Here is a 19,591-nt window from a genome sequence, read left to right on the forward strand (position 1 = left end):
ATATTATTTGAATTATTTTAATATAACTCCTGGGAGAAAAATGCATTAAACTAAACTGACTTTATTGACTAAAATGCATTGAACCAAACTGAAAATTTTTCTGGTTTCTCTTTAAACATATGTTCGAGCATGTTAACCATCGATTAAAAGTTACATGTACCGATTGTTTACAATTTAAAAAACTCAAACGTTAACAATTTTGAAGTAGTAATTATTTTTGCAAAAACATTAAGTCTTATTAGCAAGAAACCTAAATCTATTGAGATCTGTGTTTTTATTAAACGATAAATTTATAATGAATAAGATAAATTTATATTTCTAATAAATTTAAGCCAGGTTGTTTTTTATTAAGAAAGAATTTCAGTATGAAGGGAACCTAATAAATGAAGTCAAAATGGAATTTATCAGTAAAAAAGAAAAAAATGTATTTCCATAGTAACACAAAAGACCCTCGATATTGTATATTTGATGGAATTATCGAAGTTATAAATATGAAGACATCTTTAAAAAAACTAAATACTTTATGAAAGATTTTATCGGTATTAACACAAATATTCCTAAAATTACACATTTAAGAATAAATTTCTTTTTTACCAGGTTCATCGTGCAAGAAATTCTTAAATCTAGAAAACTATTCCTATCTTTTATCTTGTTTTTCAGATTTTAGCATAAAAAAGTTTAGTGAGAGACAAAATTGTAACGGAGTCCATTTTAGTTCACAGCGGCGGTCTCAACTATAAACAAAGCAACATAAAAATAAGAAATGATTTGTTTACATATGCAAAATAATTTGCGCGGTATGAACCGAAGGTTCGAGAACCATGTTTGTTGGAACTGTTGAACTTGAAATTGACTTTTCCAAACAAGAACTGCGTTCAACCCTCACTGTTTTATATCGCCACTCTTTCTTGCGTTACGGGAAGTTACTAAAGTACATTGTTTGAATCGACTTTTGATGTAAAAAAAAATAAAAGTAGAACAAAAACATCCTAAAGATTTAACCCGCATTCATTTTCTCTTTTAGCTATTTACTTTTGTGAATGTAAAAATTCGACTCAAAAAATGGATTGGTTAAATATTAGTTTCGAAAAAAAAAAACAAAAACAAAAAAAAAAACACGGACACAGAAAAAATTGTATCAAGCAGATTGTAGTTTCGTTGAAAGATCAGACTTAAAATGAAATATTCAGAAGTTAGTAGAAAAAACAGTTTTGATGTCAATGCATACTGATCTGGGAATAACTATATATTTTTTAATTATAAAATTAGTTACAAAAAAAAAGAATGAATTTTATGTATGATATCTAAAGTAGATTATCCTGAGTCTCACATGATTTTTTTTTTAAATGAGTCTTGGTATGGTCAATAGAACGAAGGAAGGTTGTGGTGTGGAATAATCGTAAATTGAACAAAAGGACTGAGTGTTCTTTACTATATATAGCTAAAGTTACGTAACTCTCAGTTCAGACTTGGCCCTAAAATTTAACAAAAAGATTAAGTTTTCAGAGAAGTATGACGTAATGTAAGAAAAACCGAACTTAAATAAAGCGCCTAGTGTGGCAGTCTATAATTACTCCTTGGTAATAAATACTACATTATAGTTGTTTTTTAGTTAATATTTCCCCAATCAAACCTGGACCAGCTCACTCTTATGGATCTCTGGAGCCCAGGGGCTGCTACAAAGAAGATGCAGTTAGCTTTCCAGACGCCACCGCTTTTAAAATTTTTTCCTATTTCAAAAAAGTCATAAATTTATTAAAAAATACGTATTAATCAACAAAAAGTCTTCCTTTAATTATTCAAATTGACGGACCCTCACCAGTATGAGAACTAGAGCATAATCTTCGACCCTCACCAGTATGAGAACTAGGGCATAATCTTCGACCCTCACCAGTATGAGAACTAGGGCATAATCTTCGACACTCCTTCCCCCCTCTCAAAAGGCCTCTCCCAACTTTTTCAAGTAAATAAAGCCATTGGATTAAGTAAAAAGTGAAATTGTCATTGATGAGTTTTATCTAAAATGTTAAAGATTAAGTTGAAAAAATTGAACCCACGCGTTGATATCATAGCTTCAAACTAACAAGTAAATGTGAAATAATTTAATTTTCAAATGCTATTTATCCTCAAGAAACGATAAGATGCGGATAAAGGAAAGAAAAAATTTTTCGGACAAACATGACATTAATACCAATATATAAAAAATTACTCAATCGCCCGAACGGCCTTCAATTAAAAGTTTTTTTTGTCTAAGAATCTTTTCTTTTTGTTTCTTAAACAATGATTTCTGATTAAAAAAATAAAAAAACTTTTTTTAAAAATACTTTTGTATAAACGATTCTCCATTCATATACCAGTTTAAAAAAAACATTAATCTATCTTTATCACAAGAAACAATCAAATTCCTTTAATCAGTTTTCATAAAAATTTTAATTAGCGCATAAAGGTTAATTAGTATGTTGAATAGAAAATAAAACGAAGGCGAATACGAATGAGTCGGCAAATTCACGAAATACAAACGTGTAAACGACATTTTTTTGATAGTTTAAGAGAAATCATTAATTTCCTTGGGAGATTCCAGATATCCTAGTCAAACTATAATCCCTAAGAATCGAATGTGTCACATGTTTTAGAAACATGACTTAATCTTATTTATATCAAATGCTTGATGCTATTTTTGGATGAACTGTGTTTAAATGGAAAATATCAGTCGTACTTTGTAGTACTTGGCATGTGTTACATTGGGCAGCGGTTCTGAGCTGGCCTTCAGTAATAACTGTCCAGCAGGTGTCAGTGAGATTTTGGAAAATGAACTTCCCCTTGGGCCCAAAACCACTATGTAGATCATTCGTTTATCGTCCAGTAGGATAGAGTACTTGCCCACAGAATCAGAATTACTTAGAGCTGGTTACGTATGCACGATCCCAATTTTATAACCTACACAGTAGCCCCACCCTCCTCCCTTGACAGTTAAGGTGAGCTTCCACTCATCCGTTTTTGCTACGGGAAAGGGAAAGGGATGGGAAAATTAATCACTTGAGCATGCGCAGTTATTAATTATCAAAATTAAATTACAAACTGCGCACGTTCACGTGATTAATTTTCCCTTCCCATTCTCTTTCCCGTAGCAAAAACGGATGAGTGGAAACTCACCTTAAGAGCTGTGAAGAGTCTTATTTTAGTTAGATCATTCTAGGCTCACATGAAATGAGACTTTGAGCAGGCCTTACTTCTGAGGAGCTGACAGTCATTTAAAGCTTCATCAATTTCTAAACTACAACTTATGAGACAATTTTCTGTTGTTAGTGATTATGATTTCAAAACGCACACTAAAATACTTCATTTTCATCCCAACTTTAAGTCACATTATCTTTTCCATCTCATCAAATCTTCAAAGGTAAAAAGTTTCCAATACGAGCAAAGCTAAATAAAAGTAAATAAAACGTTTTATAACCTTGTATAAATACAATTTAACAGGAGTTTTATAGAAGAAAAATCACGTGACGACATAAAAATGACTTAAGAATCGCGGTAAATTCAAAAAACAGTTACAAATAATGGTTTGCTCTAGTGGTTTTGCAATAGGTAATTTTAAAATAATTCACTCATGTAAACTGACGATGAATTTAAAATTTTATAGAAATTTTTAAAAATTCTAATCTTTAGAAGTTTACGAGCATCGAATTCTAACAGAGACTAATATGACTTTTATCAACTACTAACATCAACTATTAATTTAAATACAAAATTTTTTGCTAACCAATCAAATTTTCTTTCGATCAAACAATTTTTTTTTTAAATTTTATCAATCTAAACAGTAACTGAAATTAAATTTTAACTTTTCTAACTGCAAATGTTTTCTCTATCAAAAGCAACATTGATAACTGTAAACTTGCTAAAGAAATCAATTACAATGACCTTGTAAAGAACCTAATAAGTAAAGTTGCATGAAGACAAATTAATAAAATTAAAAAAAGAACTGTTAATTGAATGTTACTCCATTAAATAAAAATCGTTTAACGCAATAACAAATTCACTAAAAATCCAATCTAAAAATATTAAAATTGTATGATAATTTTTAAAAAATCCAAAAAATAATTTAAAAAAATCCAAAAAATAATTTAAAGAAATCCAAAAAATAATTTTAAAAAAATCTAAAAAAAAACAAAAGAAAAAAAAAAAAAAAGTACGCACATACTTTTGATCCCTCGCGTTAATCTTCGAGCGGAATTAACTTCACTTTACCGTCGACGATTTTCACACGGACATGCGAATCTGTGAGAATGTCGTTTGATGCAAGGCCTTGGTGCTCGAATTCTTTAATAATTTTTTGATTATAAATGTTTCCCTCACAAAGATTGCGGGTGGCAAAGATGGACCACTGCATAATAACTTTTAACATTAAGATTTTTTTTTAGTCGAAAATGTTTAATGATATTTTGACGAGTTTCAAGAAAGACTAACAATTTAATAAAGAAGAATGTATAACAATAAACAAACAAAAATTTTACACGTATAACTTTAAGAACATGAAAAAGTATTCATAGAATCAGCAATATCAACAAACTATTCAAACAACGTGAGAACCCTGCTTAAATTACGTCACCAATAGTAGTCTAAAATAATGCAGTGAAAAGATACACGGGTTTTTTTCGTCAATATTACATGCGTTCAAAATGAGAGGAATGCCGCCTGATTCACGTACCTAGATTAAAGAAAATCGATCTGTAAGCTCTTGTCTTTATCGATATCAAAATTTGATTTAAAAAATATAATTATCATTCTTATGCAATCTTCCGTGATGCAATCCTGCACTTTCTTTAATGGTAAAGTCTCTAAAATGGATTTCACCAAAATATGGAATGCTTACTTCATTTTGAATAATCTCATTTTGGTAGCTCATGTTTCCGATCAATCGAATGAGATCCCGCTTGAAACCTGCACCAGGACTTATTTCACTTTTGTCTTTCGTAAAATCAACCGAAGCCATACCTTTTAACAAACCTACATAGAAAATGATGATAAAAACAAAAGCCGCAATTTTATTGTAATTTTTGTGTATTTCTATCATTTTTTTTTACACCTAACTTGCATATTATCAACCTGCCTATTTCTTTAGTGGAATAAATTACATAAAACTCAATATCAAAATTAACTGCCTTCATTTATGATTTAAAACACAACTTCAATTTATATTTACACTACAACAAAAGATTAATTGTTTTGCAAATCGCATTTTGAAAGATTTCATCAGTAAAGAATTTCGATTTTAAAAACATAAAGGTTATGTAAAAGTGCTATTCATTTTTAGTTATTCATTTTTATATGTTTATACATATTTACATATTTTCATTTACTTATGCATTTTTATATATTTATATGCTTTCATTTATCTATACATTTTTTGTATATTTAGACATATCTTTATACAGCTTTTTTAACTTAAATACCGTCATTTCCTTCATTGACCATATGCTTAAAATGAAACTTTAGTGATGGAAAGAAGGTTCTCCTTATAACTATATCTATTCACAAAGCCAATCTTAATAAAGAGTATTATTTAGAAGAAAAGTACAGCATCTTTAATTAAAGTTTTGATGGTGATTCACGGTTAAGATTGGTTCAGTTTGCTTATAGGCTCTTAGGTTCATCCCTAATGTAAATATGTTAAATTCGAAATATGAAATACTCAAAACATTAACATAAGATTCAAAACAAAACAAAAAATGTGTTTCGACACAATTTTGTATGATTTTAATACTTTCACCATACTTCCAGTAACATGCTGTTTTACTAAAATAAAAACTTAAATCAAAGAATTTCTTAATTAGGTGGAATAACATATATTTAAGTCGACTTCTTTTTTGCTACTTTGGTGCAAAAACACATTTGCATTTATGCTCAAAAAGATGTAGCAACCTTTTGTCAATCAATTTTTTGCTTTATAATATGTGAATTTATCAAAAAAGAAAAATTTTTAAGGTAGATAACTCTTAACACTCTGTTATTTACTTTGTGTTTTCTTTTATAAGTGCTAAAAAAAACTGTGTTTTTTCACAGTTTTTTTAGAACTTATAAAAGAAAAAACAAAGTTTTGATTATTTAATTTTTTGGCTTTTAAATATTAGGTTAATTAAATGATTTTAGTCATTAGTTGGGTACCCTTTTGAAATAAAAGCAGCCTAACATGTTTAATGTGATTATTTTATGTTTGTCTGGCTCGACATATTCTTAATTGGTGCGAACCTTATTTTTTTTGGTTGGTTTACCTTTAATTTGACAACCTACATTCTTGTTAAGATGTTGGGTTAAGATCTAGAATTTTCAATGGTTAAAGACTCTAAAAAGATTTTTTTGTTTGAAAACATCTTAGAAGAACTTGTGTATTAGATATTACTTGTGTATTATCTTGATCAATAAAGTTATGAAAAGCTCTGAGATGGGTGCGTATTTACAAAATGGGTTTCTGTTGACAATCAACTAAAGCTCTTACATTTTGCATCCAATTTTTCAGGGTCATGCTACATGAACCCTAAAAACTTTCTCTAGGTACCAGTTTAAATGAATTTTAAAAAATTGTTTAGATGCCTGTGAACTTTATTTGGGTAACAAAAAAAAATAACTTTTTAAAAAAGTTTTCTTCTTTGGAGAAGTTTTTTTGTTGTTGTTGGTTTTTATCTGAAAAATTTAACATCTCAGTTTAATAATAATGGTGATGACTAAAAATAAGGTTGAAACTCTGTTCACTGAAAGTAAAAAAAATTAAAGTTGCCATGAAAATAATATATTTGACTTAAACACCAAATTTTATTAAACAAATCTGTCTTTAAAAATGGTTGAAAAAACCTCTTTTTTTCATTTCATTATGCAGAAACCTTCAAGAATTTTTGTCTGTTAATTTTTGTTTTGCCTGAAGTATCATAAATTCAAAACCTGCGTATTTACTTATAGTAAAAAATATTACAGAATAAAGAATAATTTTTAAGAGAACTTTCTTGGAATTCCATCAGCACATTAAACAGCGCAGAAACAAATGTCCAGTCTTTTGCATTTTTCTCATAACATCAGTTGAAAAATGAAAATTCTTAGCATTAATGGGAAAACTGAAGGAAATTTTTAATTTTCATCTATTAACAAGTAACAGTTCGTTTCTTAAAATCAAAAGATATTACTGTTAAAATTGCACCTATTGCACATTGCATCAGACTTTTTCTTTGCCTTAAGAGAGGAAACTTCACATGTGATGTGGCTTCACACAACAAAGACAGGGTTTTTAGCAATAGTAATGATTCCTAGATAAAAAAAACTTGAGCATTAATGTGTATGTATATGTATACATGTATGTATATATATATATATATATATATATATATATATATATATATATATATATATATATATATATATACACCCATACATGCATGCATGCATACATGCATACATGCATACATGCATACATACATACATACATGCATACATACATACATACATACATACATACATACATACATACATACATACATACATACATACATGCATACATACATGCATACACAAATACCTACCTAAGTACATATGTACGTACGTACATATGTATTTAGGTAGGTAGTTAGGTAGGTATGATGTATGTACTATTCATTGATTATCTGGAAAAAGAAAAAACCATCAATTGTGTCTATTAAGCCACTACCAAGTTAAAGTCAACACTCGGCTCACTTTGGGAAATGTACTATTTATATTCAATAAAATTATTTGCAATTTAAAAAATTTTAAAACTTAGTCATTATTTTGGGAAAAATAAAACCAATTACATTTTCATGGTTCCATTTAAGTATTGCGAAATAGGACAGAACCTCGCTTAAAATGTTATTTTCGCGTCTTAAATTTGTATAATAACAACAAGTTTGCCATTTTTAAATGTGTTTGGAAAAGGATACTTTTTGCGATGTTTTATAATATAAAATAATAATTAAAATCTAATACGGATAAAGTATTTATATTAGCCATATATTTTGCTTTTGTATTTATGGTATTATCATATTATATTATCTTACACAACAAGTATATAAAAAATCTTTTTCAGACTGAATTTAAATATTAAAAAATGAATGCAAAATGTGGATCTGGGAAACCAACAAGAAAAAGAACGCATAATATTATAACTAGACATGAAAGTGAAAGATATGCTGGGCAACCAAACGAACTACCTGTTAGTGACCTTCCAACATATAAACAGACTATTCAATATGCTTATAAGGTCGAAAAAGAAATGATTACAACTAAAAAAATTGATTCTCCTGCCATAGTTTTAAAAGTAAGTGAAGAAATTTTAAAAATTTGGAAAAAAGTGAATCCAAATCTTCCACTTATGAAGGAAAAACCTCTAAGAAATAAGTTACAAAGAACATTTCAAAAAGTAATTGCAGCTGAACGATCTAAAGCTTCAAAACATAAAAACAGTGTTCGTTGGTTGGAAAATAACCTTTTAAAGTTGTTTGACATATCAACATGCAGATGTGAACTTCCTCTTTTAAATTGCGATGACAGGTTTGAAGTTACATTTTCAAAAAACCACAATATTAAACAATATGTTTGTTCACACAAATTTGTGACTAAACTGTCAACAAATTTTACAGCTGTAAAGTTTTTTTATTTCTTCTCAAATTATGGCATTATATTTTATTATACATATTACCCTTTAGAAATGTTCGATGCAAGGGTTGCACTAACAAGCACTATGTATGTCTCTGTGAAGAAAGCAAACAGGTGACTTTTTTTTTTGTATAATTATTTTTTATGCTTTTTATTATTTAAATACTTTCTCTAAGCTATAAAATTTTTTTTTTTAACTTAAGGTTCCAGTTCTAGAACGAGAGTATTTAAAGGATCAAAAAGTTAAGCGAGGGCCCTTTGGAACTTGGCAGATAGGCCAAATTGATAAGAAAGAGACAGCCAAGATCGCAAGAAAAAAAAGTAAGGAGAAAATTTATTTAACAAGTGATATGGCACTTCATTCAGATAATGATTGTATCAGTGAAACTTATGATGTAGAAATAGATAATAATGATGATTATAAAAATCAAAACCATGAGTTTTTTGCAAAAACACTGTGTAAAAAAAATTACACAGATTTAACTAACATTGCCAAAGCTGCTATCAGGTTCGAAGTTAGTGACGCTGCAACATCTGCCATAGCAACTGCTACCTTGATAGACTATCAAATTATAACTCAAAATGACAGATCACAAATTATCACTGAAAAAAAGATATTTGATACTAAAAAGCGTGTTTCAACCATGATTAGTGAAAAACATAGTTCAGAAGTTTTTCATTTAAAAGTCATTGGAGTAGATAGTAAAAAAGACAAAAATACATTAGCACATATATTAGGATATGATCAATATGCAGAACCTATTATTAAAAGAACAGTAAAAGATGAACATCACTTAACTTTTACTGCAGAAAGTGGACCTTTTTCTAAGAAATATTTAACTCATATTGAAATAAAAAATGGAACAGGAATTACAATGGCAACTGAGACTCTAAAAATACTCAAAAAATACAACAGCATTAGTAGTTTGGAAGCCATTGTTCTTGATAATACTTCTGCTAATACTGGTGCAGATAATGGCTTAGTTGTGACATTAGAAAAGCTTTTAAACCGACGAATCCATTTAATAGGATGTGTACTTCACCAAAATGAGTTACCACTTCGCCATGTCATAGCTGAAGTAGATGGTAAAACTAACGATCCAAAGAAATATAAGGGCCCTATTGGTCAAAAAGCTTCTGCAAGTGATTTGCATGATTTACCAATAATTGATTTTGTTCCAATTCATTCAGAGATTGATTCCTATGTAAACTCTAATATTTTATCTGATCTTAGTACAGATCAACGTAAACTTTACGAGTACTGTATTGGAATATCTAAAGGCTTTATATCTCCAAAATATTCAATAAAAAAACCAGGACCTGTTTACCATGCCAGATGGTTAACTCTAGCTTTAAGAATAATGATGGTTTATGCAAGATCGAAGAATCCTACAGATGAGTTGTGTACAATTACAAAGTATATAGTCCAAGTATATTGCCCCATGTGGTTTGCCCATAAAAGGTCTGGACTTTATAAAGATGCTCCTAGACTTCTTCATAAGACAATAGAGCTTGTTAAAAATCAGGCAGATAATATACAGCAAATTGTTTTTCAAAATCTTCAAGGAAACTCTTATTGCTGTCTTCAAGAAAACTTTTTATATTCTATGTTGCAAGATGATGAAAAAGATATAAGGGCTCAAGCTATTAAGCAAGTTTTGCACATAAGGCAATTAAGAGAAGTAAGTCCTGAAGTCAAACCAAAAATCAAAGCAAAATTAATTATGCCTATTAACTTTAACGCTTATACATGGAGTAGTTTAGTTGATGTTTCTTTAATTGAGGTTGAACCTCCAACTTCTATCCTAATTCCATCATTTGAATTAGAGAACGCTTTGCAGACTTCTAAAAAACCTATTCTTACAGATTTACCCAACAATTCACAGTCAGTGGAAAGGTCCGTGAAGCTAGTATCAGAGGCATCAAAGATAGTTTATGGTCAAGTAAAGAGACATAATTTTATTCTAACTAAAAACCAAAGCAGAGCAGAAAATAAATGTAATTTATCTAAAACTGATTACTTTATACCTTTTTCATGAGAAAATGTTTTTTTTTTCAATTTAATTTAGATCACATACCAAAGTCAGAGGGCATCCTTGACTTGACTACTGTCAAGAATAATTTTTTTAAAAATAGCAAACCTCTCTTAAACTTAACTTTGAAATCACCCCTGTGCAAAAAAACATGTTGAACGCAGTAATTTCAGAAATAAGCGGGGGCTAAGGCAGCCAGAAACAAAATTTAAATAAAAAAATAAAGTTTTAAGGAGGGGGGGGGACTCTTGCCCCTCAGCCCTCTGTTTCTATCTCAGTGTTTAAGATTATGTGGTGAATATTCATTCCATAATATTCAAATATTCTAATGGAATGAATATTTGTATCAAAGTTTGTACTGAAGTATAATAAATATTAAAAATGCCATAAAAATGAATAATTCATTGAAAACAAGAGAATACTTAAAAACTTTAAAACTATTTCCCAAAATTGCTCTTTATCCAATAGGTCTTAAATTTTCAGGATTGTCTTAGAATAATATGTACAACAAATCCCAAAGTGAGCCAATATGATCTGAGAAAAAAAGTACATTTTGGTAGTGGCTTAGTGTCTATTACACAGCATTATTAAACCAATTGAAGAATGAAAAGAAAAAGAAATGGTTTCATATGGCAAAGAAGAACAATCTTTTTCACCAAGACAATGTACCATGTTACAAGGCAATTGTTACAATGGGAAAAGTGAATGAATTGGAGTTTTACTTGCTTCTAAATTCATCTCACTTTCCAGATTTGGCCTGAATATTTAACCTTAAAAGTCCCAAAAGAATGATTCAGCAAAAGGTATTTGGCACAAATGAAGTCAGAAACTGAAACCTTTTTCGGAGGGTTTGACAAATCCTTGTACAAGAAATCATGATTGAGGCTACCAAAACATTAAAAAAGTGCTGGAATAAATGCATCACTCATCAAGGAGACTTTTAATGAACAAAATCGAATTTAGCAAAACTAATTTTAAAAGTAAGTTCTGGAACCTTTTTTTTTGTGTTGATCTTTTTAAAATACTGAGACTTGCAGGTATCTAAAGTCGATTTTTAATGTGAAAAAAAAAATAAATAAAAATAATATGCAAACAAAGTAAATAAAGAACCAACTTCATGAAACTGTTGAGAAGATTCACCAGCTAACAGCATGATGCAGTGTGATTTTGATTCAAAATTTTCAGCAAAGTACAAGAAAATGCTTTCCTCCATATCAGATTCTGAATATCAAAATGACAGTTTAAAAGCCAATAAAATTATGAAAAACGCAACAGAACTAGAGCAACTATACTTACTTATCAACTCTTCAAATAGCATATCAAGCAAAAACAACCTGAAACATTTTATAAAGCAATTTTAAAACAAATTTACAAAATTGAATAGAATAGGAATTTCTGAATGAACGTATATAACCATACCTGAATTCAGGATAGTCTATAAGTTTTTTATACAAAGAAACAAAGTTGCTGGATTTAATAACAAGTTGAAGAACATATAACCTATAAACAAAATTGTTATCCTCATTTAGGAGCATCATTGCAATCATAGCTACCACAAGAATAAAAGATTACATCAACATAGAAAAAAGCCCAACCCCCATTCAGCATCATCATAAGTGATACAATGTTCAATAATTGATACCATCAGCCAGAAGCCTTCTTCTTGCTCAAACAAGCTCACTCTAAATATTAAACTCATAAAATTTCTATCATGGCATTACTTATTGCAGCACAAACCAATGCAAGTTCTAGAAAACAGCAAGATTACAATTTATTCATTTACATATTTCATTTGTTTACCTTTCTCTTAAGCAGTTAAACACTACCATACAAGTTATATCTTTCCCCTGGGAATCCATATTTGACATCATATCGCTTTGAAAAAACATTTACATACAAATAAAGAATAGAATTTTAAAAAGTGTTTGCAATACATTTATATTAACTATATATATATATCTGCATGTATACAAATATATATATAGAAAAACTTGCATGCATATACTTACATATACTGTTCTCTAAAACATAAGGAACCGAATAAGAAATACTATATTTTTTAACTTCAATTATTGAATACAGCAATTGTTCTCAAAAAAAAACTTTTTAAATGGAATCAACTTATTACTATTACATATAAGGAAAAGAGTTGTTGAAAATGAATAAACACGCTGTTTTGCAAGTATTTGTGTTTTTATGTAAAAATTATCCAAAACATCAGCAACTTTGTAAACTACTCTATTTTAATTGCAAAAAAATAAAGTTGAACAAGAATCGTTAATTTTTGCAATCACCATCATGTTATCACTGGAGTGATGTTGATTTTAGATCACTGCTTCGCACTGCTTTTCTGTCTTACAATTGATTTTTTTTAATATAGATCTTTAACAATAGCAGGAAACAAGTACCATTTAGCTTTTTGAGAACATACTATCAAAGTTTATAAAAAGGAATCAAACAAAAAGAAATTGCCACCAAGTACTCCATTAACAAGTCAATTGTATATTGAATAACAAAGTGATTTAATGAAGGCAAGCCTCAAGAAACGGAAAATAAGGGCGGAAGAACATGCAAAATTGTTGCTTCACTGACAGAAGAATTATTCCTCAAAAAGAATCCTTTTTGACAGCACTAATGATTTCATTAAAAAATTGAAATTTTTAGTGTGCAAAAAAAAGGTTTCCAGACTTTCAAGACTTCTGAGTTTCAAAATAAAGTTTGCAGACATAACTTTTAAAACTTCAGAGCTTCAAAATAAAGTTTGCAGACACAACTTTCAAAATTTCTAAGCTTCAAAACAGTAAAAAAGCTTTTAATTTCTTCAAAGAATTGAAGACACTGGACTATTAATGATTGGAAAAGAGAATTGTGGACTGATCAATCAAACTACAATTTGAAAGATCCTGATGTTAATTTGAAAGTATGTAGACCTAAAGGTAAACAAAGTTTTGTGGTATGACCCCAAAAACTTGATTTAACTCATTAAGTAATGTTTTGAAAATCAAATTGATGTAATGAAGTAGCTCAATCATCTAATCTCAACCTGATTGAAAATTTATGGCATCAAGTTGAACTTTCTTTAAAATACAGAGGACCCTTCAAAAATGCTGATGAGCTATTGAAACCATATGGAATAAGATTCAAACAAGAAAAAATTAATAAACTCATCAAGTGTATGCTAAAAAGATGTTCCAGAATTCTAAAAAGTCAAATTATGCTCTAATATTGATTTTAACTTTTTAGCAGTTATAAAAAAGTTACTTATATTTAGGAGTTGAACAGCTTCAGTTTTTTTCATAAAAATGGATGTAATTTTTTTGTTTACATAAATTACATGAAAATCAAATTTACAAAATCATGAAATCATGCTCAAGAAAAAAATTTACTACAAGAAAAAAATGCAAAAGGAAAATTGATAAGAATAAATACTGCTCTATATGATTCGTAAAAAAAGTTACTTATGGTTTGGAGGACCATGTACATACATGTAGTTGGGTGCCCTCAAAAAAAAAACTGAAAATCTGAAAAAACTTCAGCTAATTAAAATAAGATTTAGAAGTTCCCCAAAGGTTTTAAAGTTTTATAATTTCATGCAAATTGGTTTAAAACGGACCATAATTAAAAAAAAATTTCAAATCAATATTGATCAGGTACAATGTAAAGATGCCTGTTCTGAATGTTTTACCTAAACTTGGTACTCAAATATTGCCTAACACAATTTATTTATAATATAAACCTAGTTAAAATGTTATAAAAATAAGAAAATCTGAGCAATTTTAAAATTTCCCATTAAAATTCATTGAAAGTTTGTGTTGATACTAATTTGGCATTTTTGTCAGCTGTCAACTGTCAATTGATTTGTTATCATACTTTTGAAGTTTTTGGATTAGTAAAATACACACATGGGAATTAGTGTTTTCTGTTTATAAAACTTGTTTTTGTGATGCTTCATCTGCTGTTGACTGTGGCATTTTATTAATGAATTGTTTATTTAGATCTCGATTCTTGAGCAACAAGCTTTTTGTCAACAATTCAAATTGATCCAGAGTTCTGTTGCAACATTAGAAATTGTCAGTCATGTTTTATCAAAATATCAGTGTTTGCTGGTATCAAAAAGATTAAAAAGCTTCTCCTTTTATTGCTTTTGACTCAATTGATCTTTTATATTTTTTCTTTTCTGATGATTTAAAACCTCTACAAATTTATTTACCATAAGTAAATGAATATAAAGTATAATAGATAAATACAACTATTCACGAAAGTTTAAACGATTGCAGAATTTTTATCAAGTATGTTTAGTTTTTGTTTAATAAAGAAAAACTGTAAAATGATATCGACTTAATTTTTTTTTATTTATTAAAGAAAAAGTAGTTAGCTTTAAAATGAATATGAACATGTTATAAAAATTTTAATATTTAGTTAGAAAAAAGCTATTACAAAAAATCTTATAGGAAAAATAAGAAGCATAAAAGTTTAAACAAATTGCAACATTCGAACAAAAAATGAAAAAAAAAGCCAAATTAATATTTGAAGTGTCCTCCTTTGTTTTTATAGCAAAGATAAACTCGTTTATGCATTGATTCAACTAACTTCATGCATATCATGCGAGGTACCTTCAGCCAGTACTCATTCGAAAGTTGCTTTAAATGCTGAGTTGATTGAATTTCATGGTATGTCAGTTGATTGTCGATCCAAGACCAAATATTTTAGATTGGGTTGAGATCTGGTGATCTAGGGCACCAGGGCATCACATTGAACTTTTTTTTCAAAAAATATTCTTTGATTGAGTGTGCTGTATGAGCTGAAGCCCCATCTTGTTGAAAGATGAATTGCTTGCTTCTGCCATACAAGTGTCTGATTGATGGAACTAAACACATTTCCAATGTGTTCTTGTAGGTGTATTGATTAATTCGGCCTTCATACAGCTCACAGAAGCCTATACCTTTGTGAGAAAAACATCCCCAAATGCCAACTGAACCTCCACTGCCTTGTCAACGATGTTGCAAAAACCTGTCTGAATATTTCTCAGTTGCAAATCTTTTGACATAGATTCTTCCCTTGCGGTTTATAACTTGAAAGTTAGCTTCATCACTCCAAATAACTTTTGCCCAATGTTTTACAGACCAGTCCAGCCTTTCTTTGGACCACACTGGTTGTTTACGTTTATCTCTGATTGAAAGAATAGGTTTTTTTAGCAGCTATGTACATTCCAATGCCTTTGTCCGACAATGTTCGTCTCACGAGCTCTCTGCTAACTTTTGGATTATTTTTTGACTCATTGAAGATTTGTGCTAGCTTTTTGTAGCTGAGTCTGGGGTTTTCTCTGCTCATTCTGAATATACCATTTTTGTCACGGTTGCTGAGTTTGGATGGTCTCCCAGTACGCGGCACGTCAGAGACGTCCTTGGTAAGTTCCCAGGTTTTGATGGTTTTTCTAACGCAATATTCAGAAATGTTAAGTATTTTGCCTAATTGAACGTTTGTGTGATTTTTTGTCCGCGCCATACCAATAACTTGCCATTTGATGTCACTAGAAACTGATTTTCGACCCATTTGCACGCAATTGAAATTAATTTGAAATTCACAATATTTTAAGTTGATTTTTAATGAATTAAAAGCTGCCTGATGATGTTGTGATGAATTTTTTGATTGAAAAACTACTCAATTATTTGTTAATTAATTGATAAATTCGCTGCGAAAAAAAATTTCGCAGCGGATTTATAAATTAATTAGCAAATAATTGATCCTAAATAAAATTGTTTAAACTTTTGTGAAACCTCTTAATTTGTATCACCTACCTTTTAATGAAATTTCTGAGTAAACAGTAATGAGTCAAAACCTACTTTTTTTTATTTTATTAACAAATAACCTATTTACCAAATTGGAAAAATAATTATTTTGATATCTTTTTCCGTTAGATTTTTATTCAAGAAAAACCGAAGATTAGATTTGAAAATTCTGCAATTGTTTAAACTTTCGTGAATAGCTGTATAAAGTAGCTATTTTGAAAGTAACTGAAACTTAAGTTTTCTAAAAAACATTAAATTCAAATATTTGCAGAATTTTCATTTTTGTTATATACAATAGTTCAAATATCAAAATATTAAAAATTTGAACCCTTTGGGGCCCCCCTCTAGAACTTGTCCTATTGGGCTATGGTTGTATATATTGCCTAATTTTACCCCAGAACACATTTTAGATAGTAAGACAGATAATATACAATTTTTTTTTCTTTCTTTTTTTTGGGACACCCTTAGTACTTATGTATACAAAAGTTCTCACACTATAATATCATAGTGTGAGAATAGTTAAAAAATAAATATGATTATAGTAGAAAATAGTTGAAAATCTCGAAATTATAGAAGTTTAAAGAAAATATAAAAAATTGTAAAAAAAAAAATATACAAAAATATGGAAGGCGAGCATAATTCCCAAACTGCTTGAATGTTTATATTGTTTTTTACAACCAAATTTCCCAAGAACTCCATGCACACTTTTTTGCTTTTCAAAAGCATTTCTAAAAAGAAAAATGCTTGTAATTTTCATGTTAGAACTTGCTCTAAACTTAATTTGTTAAAATTTCTAATTGTTACCTTTATTCACATCAAACAACTGCAATATTTTTTTCAAAACATTTACAAAATCAGAGAGTAGGTTTATTGATCTAAATGGAAACATAATTACTATTTTTAATTTGATAATGAGAAAAAAAAAATTTACTTAAGCATTTAAAAAAAGATCCATTTTAGGATAAATACTATGCTTATGTTTATCCATGTGTGTATGTATATATCAATAAACTTAATTGTAAGCATAACCGACCATTGCAGATATAAAAATGCTAATTAAAAGAAGCTTGTTGATTGGTTTAAAGAAATATTACACTTTAAAATGTATCTAATATTTCTTTTGAAATAATAGTCAGCAAAAAAAAAACATTTCAAAATATTTTTATTCTTTTTTTAGTCAATTTTGATCTTATCAATGACTAAAGCCTAGCAGATAAAAGTTACAAAGTTCTCCTCTTTTCAGCCACTAAAATCTAAATGAGCTGCTGAACATTTGTCTAGAATTTTTACAAAATTAAGGGTTTCTCATATTTTTGCATACTAATAACAGTTATTTATCCTCAACTCCCAAGCTTTAATATAACATCCTGATCTCCAAACTTTAGGTTTTTAAAACTTTATGAGTTTTCTACAGTCAAAATAGTAGTCTCTTATAATACAGGTTCACTATAGTATTGTGCCTATTTAAAAAAAAGAAAATAGTTATGGACCCTTCAAAGTATTTTTGATAAAATTTGTTAAAAAATTTGTTAAAAATTTTGTTAAAAAAGTTATTCTTTAGTTTAAAAATGGTCTCGGCACTAATTTTTGCTTTTTCTTTTTATACTTTCTTAATTTTCTTGCAATTAATGTCTGCATATGTAATCCTTTTTGTTATTAAAAGGACCTACATTCAAAATTTTTTGCATTAAATATATGAATAAAAAAATATTTTTTTTCAAAAACTGTAAGAGCACTATCTTTAATAAATATAACAAAAACCATAATTGAAAAAAATATTAAATCTCAACACAATTTTGTAAAGTTTTGACTTTTGGTTTTGGAAAAAACAAAACTTTATGCTATAATATTATGATATAAAAATAATAAACTATTAATGAAGCCAATGTCAATGATTTCAGTTCCAATAAATAAAGAAATAATTTGAATGTAAATTGTGGATTAAGAATAATAAGCAACTTTTTCATAGTTTTTTTTACAAAGGACTTTATTAGTAAACATTAAAGGCAGCAAGGACCACATAAAAAAGCAAAGTTTTTTGCTTTTTTATGTGGTCATTGTTTTATGCTTCACACAATAAAGTACAACACAACACTCTTAAAAATTTGAACATGTGATCTAATTAAACAACACTAAAAGAATTAAAAGAACAAGCTTCTCACTCACTCACAAAATTATGTCTTGATTTTTGCTTGAATTGATACAAATATTTCGCAGGTAGCGTACAGCATGGTACAATGTATCTAAGTCTTCTTCTGCCACTTCATGTAAAGCCTGAAAATCATTTCTTACTTTCTGTAAGTCTTCAGGAGTAATACTCTCGCTTAATAAACATAGAACAACATTTTTCAATGCTTTCAAAAATTTCAAATGTTGGTGGTTAAATTTAAAACCTATCACAAAACTTCTTACCGGTATTCTGAACTCTTGGCTAAATTAGCAAGCTGAAAGTAATCCAACTGCATTTATTGTTTGACGAAGTAATTTTAGCAGATTAAAAACTGTAATTCATAATATAAAAGAAAATAGTTTGATATCAATGTAGAAAACATAGTTAACAATAAACTATTTTTATTTCAATCAAAATATCAGCTGTGCCTTTACTAGCTATTTAAATTGATTGTCTAATCTTTAACAGTTTACACCTTTAAACTTATTTTAACAGATTGTTCTAATATAGAAAATTTTTGTATATATAAAAAAATGGCCTTATAGCTTTACCAGGTACTACTCTATATATTTTTATATGTGCTACTGTATACATTTCTGCCTTACTATTAATACTGCATTTATATGCTGCATACAATAAAAACTTCTTATGAATCTGTTGTACTTTTGTTATTAAGTAAAAGAAGAAAAAATGTTAAATTTGATATTTTGGTTACCATTGGTTAACATTTTTTACCAAAACCCAATTTGTGGGTTTGACAGAAGCCTGCATAAAAATGATTAAAACCTTTGTTAAACCTTCATTGTAGAAATGCTTCACTTGCAGTTTTCAAGGGATTAACATAACTGCTATACCATGAGAAAGTAACAAAGAAAAAAATAAAAACATAAAAGTAATATAACCTTTGTGAATAAGCATGAATAAAAAAAAGAAAAAAGAAAAAAAAA

General features: G+C 28.6%; 2 protein-coding genes across 16 annotated transcripts; one reads left to right on the top strand and one right to left on the bottom strand.

Annotated features, from left to right (window-relative positions):
* Positions 1 to 520: 520 nt before the first annotated feature.
* Positions 521 to 19,541, bottom strand: LOC145193043 (ataxin-10-like). 15 transcript variants are annotated; one of them, XR_016449658.1, is made up of 16 exons: positions 18,887 to 19,541; positions 18,645 to 18,797; positions 17,279 to 17,349; positions 17,091 to 17,202; positions 12,486 to 12,560; positions 12,281 to 12,367; positions 12,105 to 12,185; positions 11,982 to 12,019; positions 11,800 to 11,906; positions 7,187 to 7,292; positions 4,871 to 5,004; positions 4,642 to 4,705; positions 4,199 to 4,392; positions 3,329 to 3,423; positions 1,820 to 2,018; positions 1,542 to 1,730 (listed from the first exon to the last, which is right to left on the bottom strand). XR_016449658.1 is itself a non-coding variant. In XM_090077944.1 (14 exons), exons 1-13 carry the CDS (start codon positions 18,937 to 18,939, stop codon positions 4,214 to 4,216), a joined length of 1,260 nt encoding a protein of 419 aa, XP_089934070.1. In that variant the 5' UTR covers positions 18,940 to 19,541; the 3' UTR covers positions 3,293 to 3,423; positions 4,199 to 4,213. The 15 variants fall into 15 exon arrangements, 4 of the variants coding, with proteins under 4 accessions (XP_089934070.1, XP_089934071.1, XP_089934072.1 ...); XR_016449659.1 differs by lacking the exons at positions 1,542 to 1,730; positions 1,820 to 2,018 and adding an exon at positions 521 to 926; XR_016449663.1 differs by lacking the exons at positions 1,542 to 1,730; positions 1,820 to 2,018 and having other exon boundaries at positions 3,293 to 3,423; positions 4,199 to 4,381; positions 18,641 to 18,797; positions 18,887 to 19,463.
* Positions 7,978 to 10,696, top strand: LOC145186923 (uncharacterized). Its single transcript, XM_080063225.2, has 3 exons — positions 7,978 to 8,547; positions 8,703 to 8,766; positions 8,856 to 10,696. The coding sequence occupies exons 1-3, from the start codon at positions 8,105 to 8,107 to the stop codon at positions 10,689 to 10,691; spliced, it is 2,343 nt and encodes a 780-aa protein (XP_079919351.2). The 5' UTR covers positions 7,978 to 8,104; the 3' UTR covers positions 10,692 to 10,696.
* Positions 19,542 to 19,591: the final 50 nt, after the last annotated feature.

Source organism: Hydra viridissima, unplaced genomic scaffold (genome assembly GCF_058129835.1).
Source record: "Hydra viridissima isolate aposymbiotic clone 2 unplaced genomic scaffold, HvirCarnegie_v1 scaffold_2, whole genome shotgun sequence".
NCBI lineage: Eukaryota > Metazoa > Cnidaria > Hydrozoa > Anthoathecata > Hydridae > Hydra > Hydra viridissima.

What these genes read in the sequence shown, in the direction of transcription:
- LOC145186923 (XM_080063225.2), top strand. Translation starts at nt 8,105, where the DNA reads ATGAATGCAAAATGTGGATCTGGGAAACCAACAAGAAAAAGAACGCAT. An exon ending in CTTTTAAATTGCGATGACAG is followed by an intron (nt 8,548 to 8,702) that starts GTTTGAAGTTAC and finishes ATTACCCTTTAG; the next exon opens with AAATGTTCGATGCAAGGGTT. An exon ending in TCTGTGAAGAAAGCAAACAG is followed by an intron (nt 8,767 to 8,855) that starts GTGACTTTTTTT and finishes TTTTAACTTAAG; the next exon opens with GTTCCAGTTCTAGAACGAGA.
- LOC145193043 (XM_090077944.1), bottom strand. Translation starts at nt 18,939, where the DNA reads ATGCAGTTGGATTACTTTCAGCTTGCTAATTTAGCCAAGAGTTCAGAA. An exon ending in TTTAACTGCTTAAGAGAAAG is followed by an intron (nt 12,368 to 12,485) that starts GTAAACAAATGA and finishes TTTAATATTTAG; the next exon opens with AGTGAGCTTGTTTGAGCAAG. An exon ending in ATAGACTATCCTGAATTCAG is followed by an intron (nt 12,020 to 12,104) that starts GTATGGTTATAT and finishes AAAATGTTTCAG; the next exon opens with GTTGTTTTTGCTTGATATGC.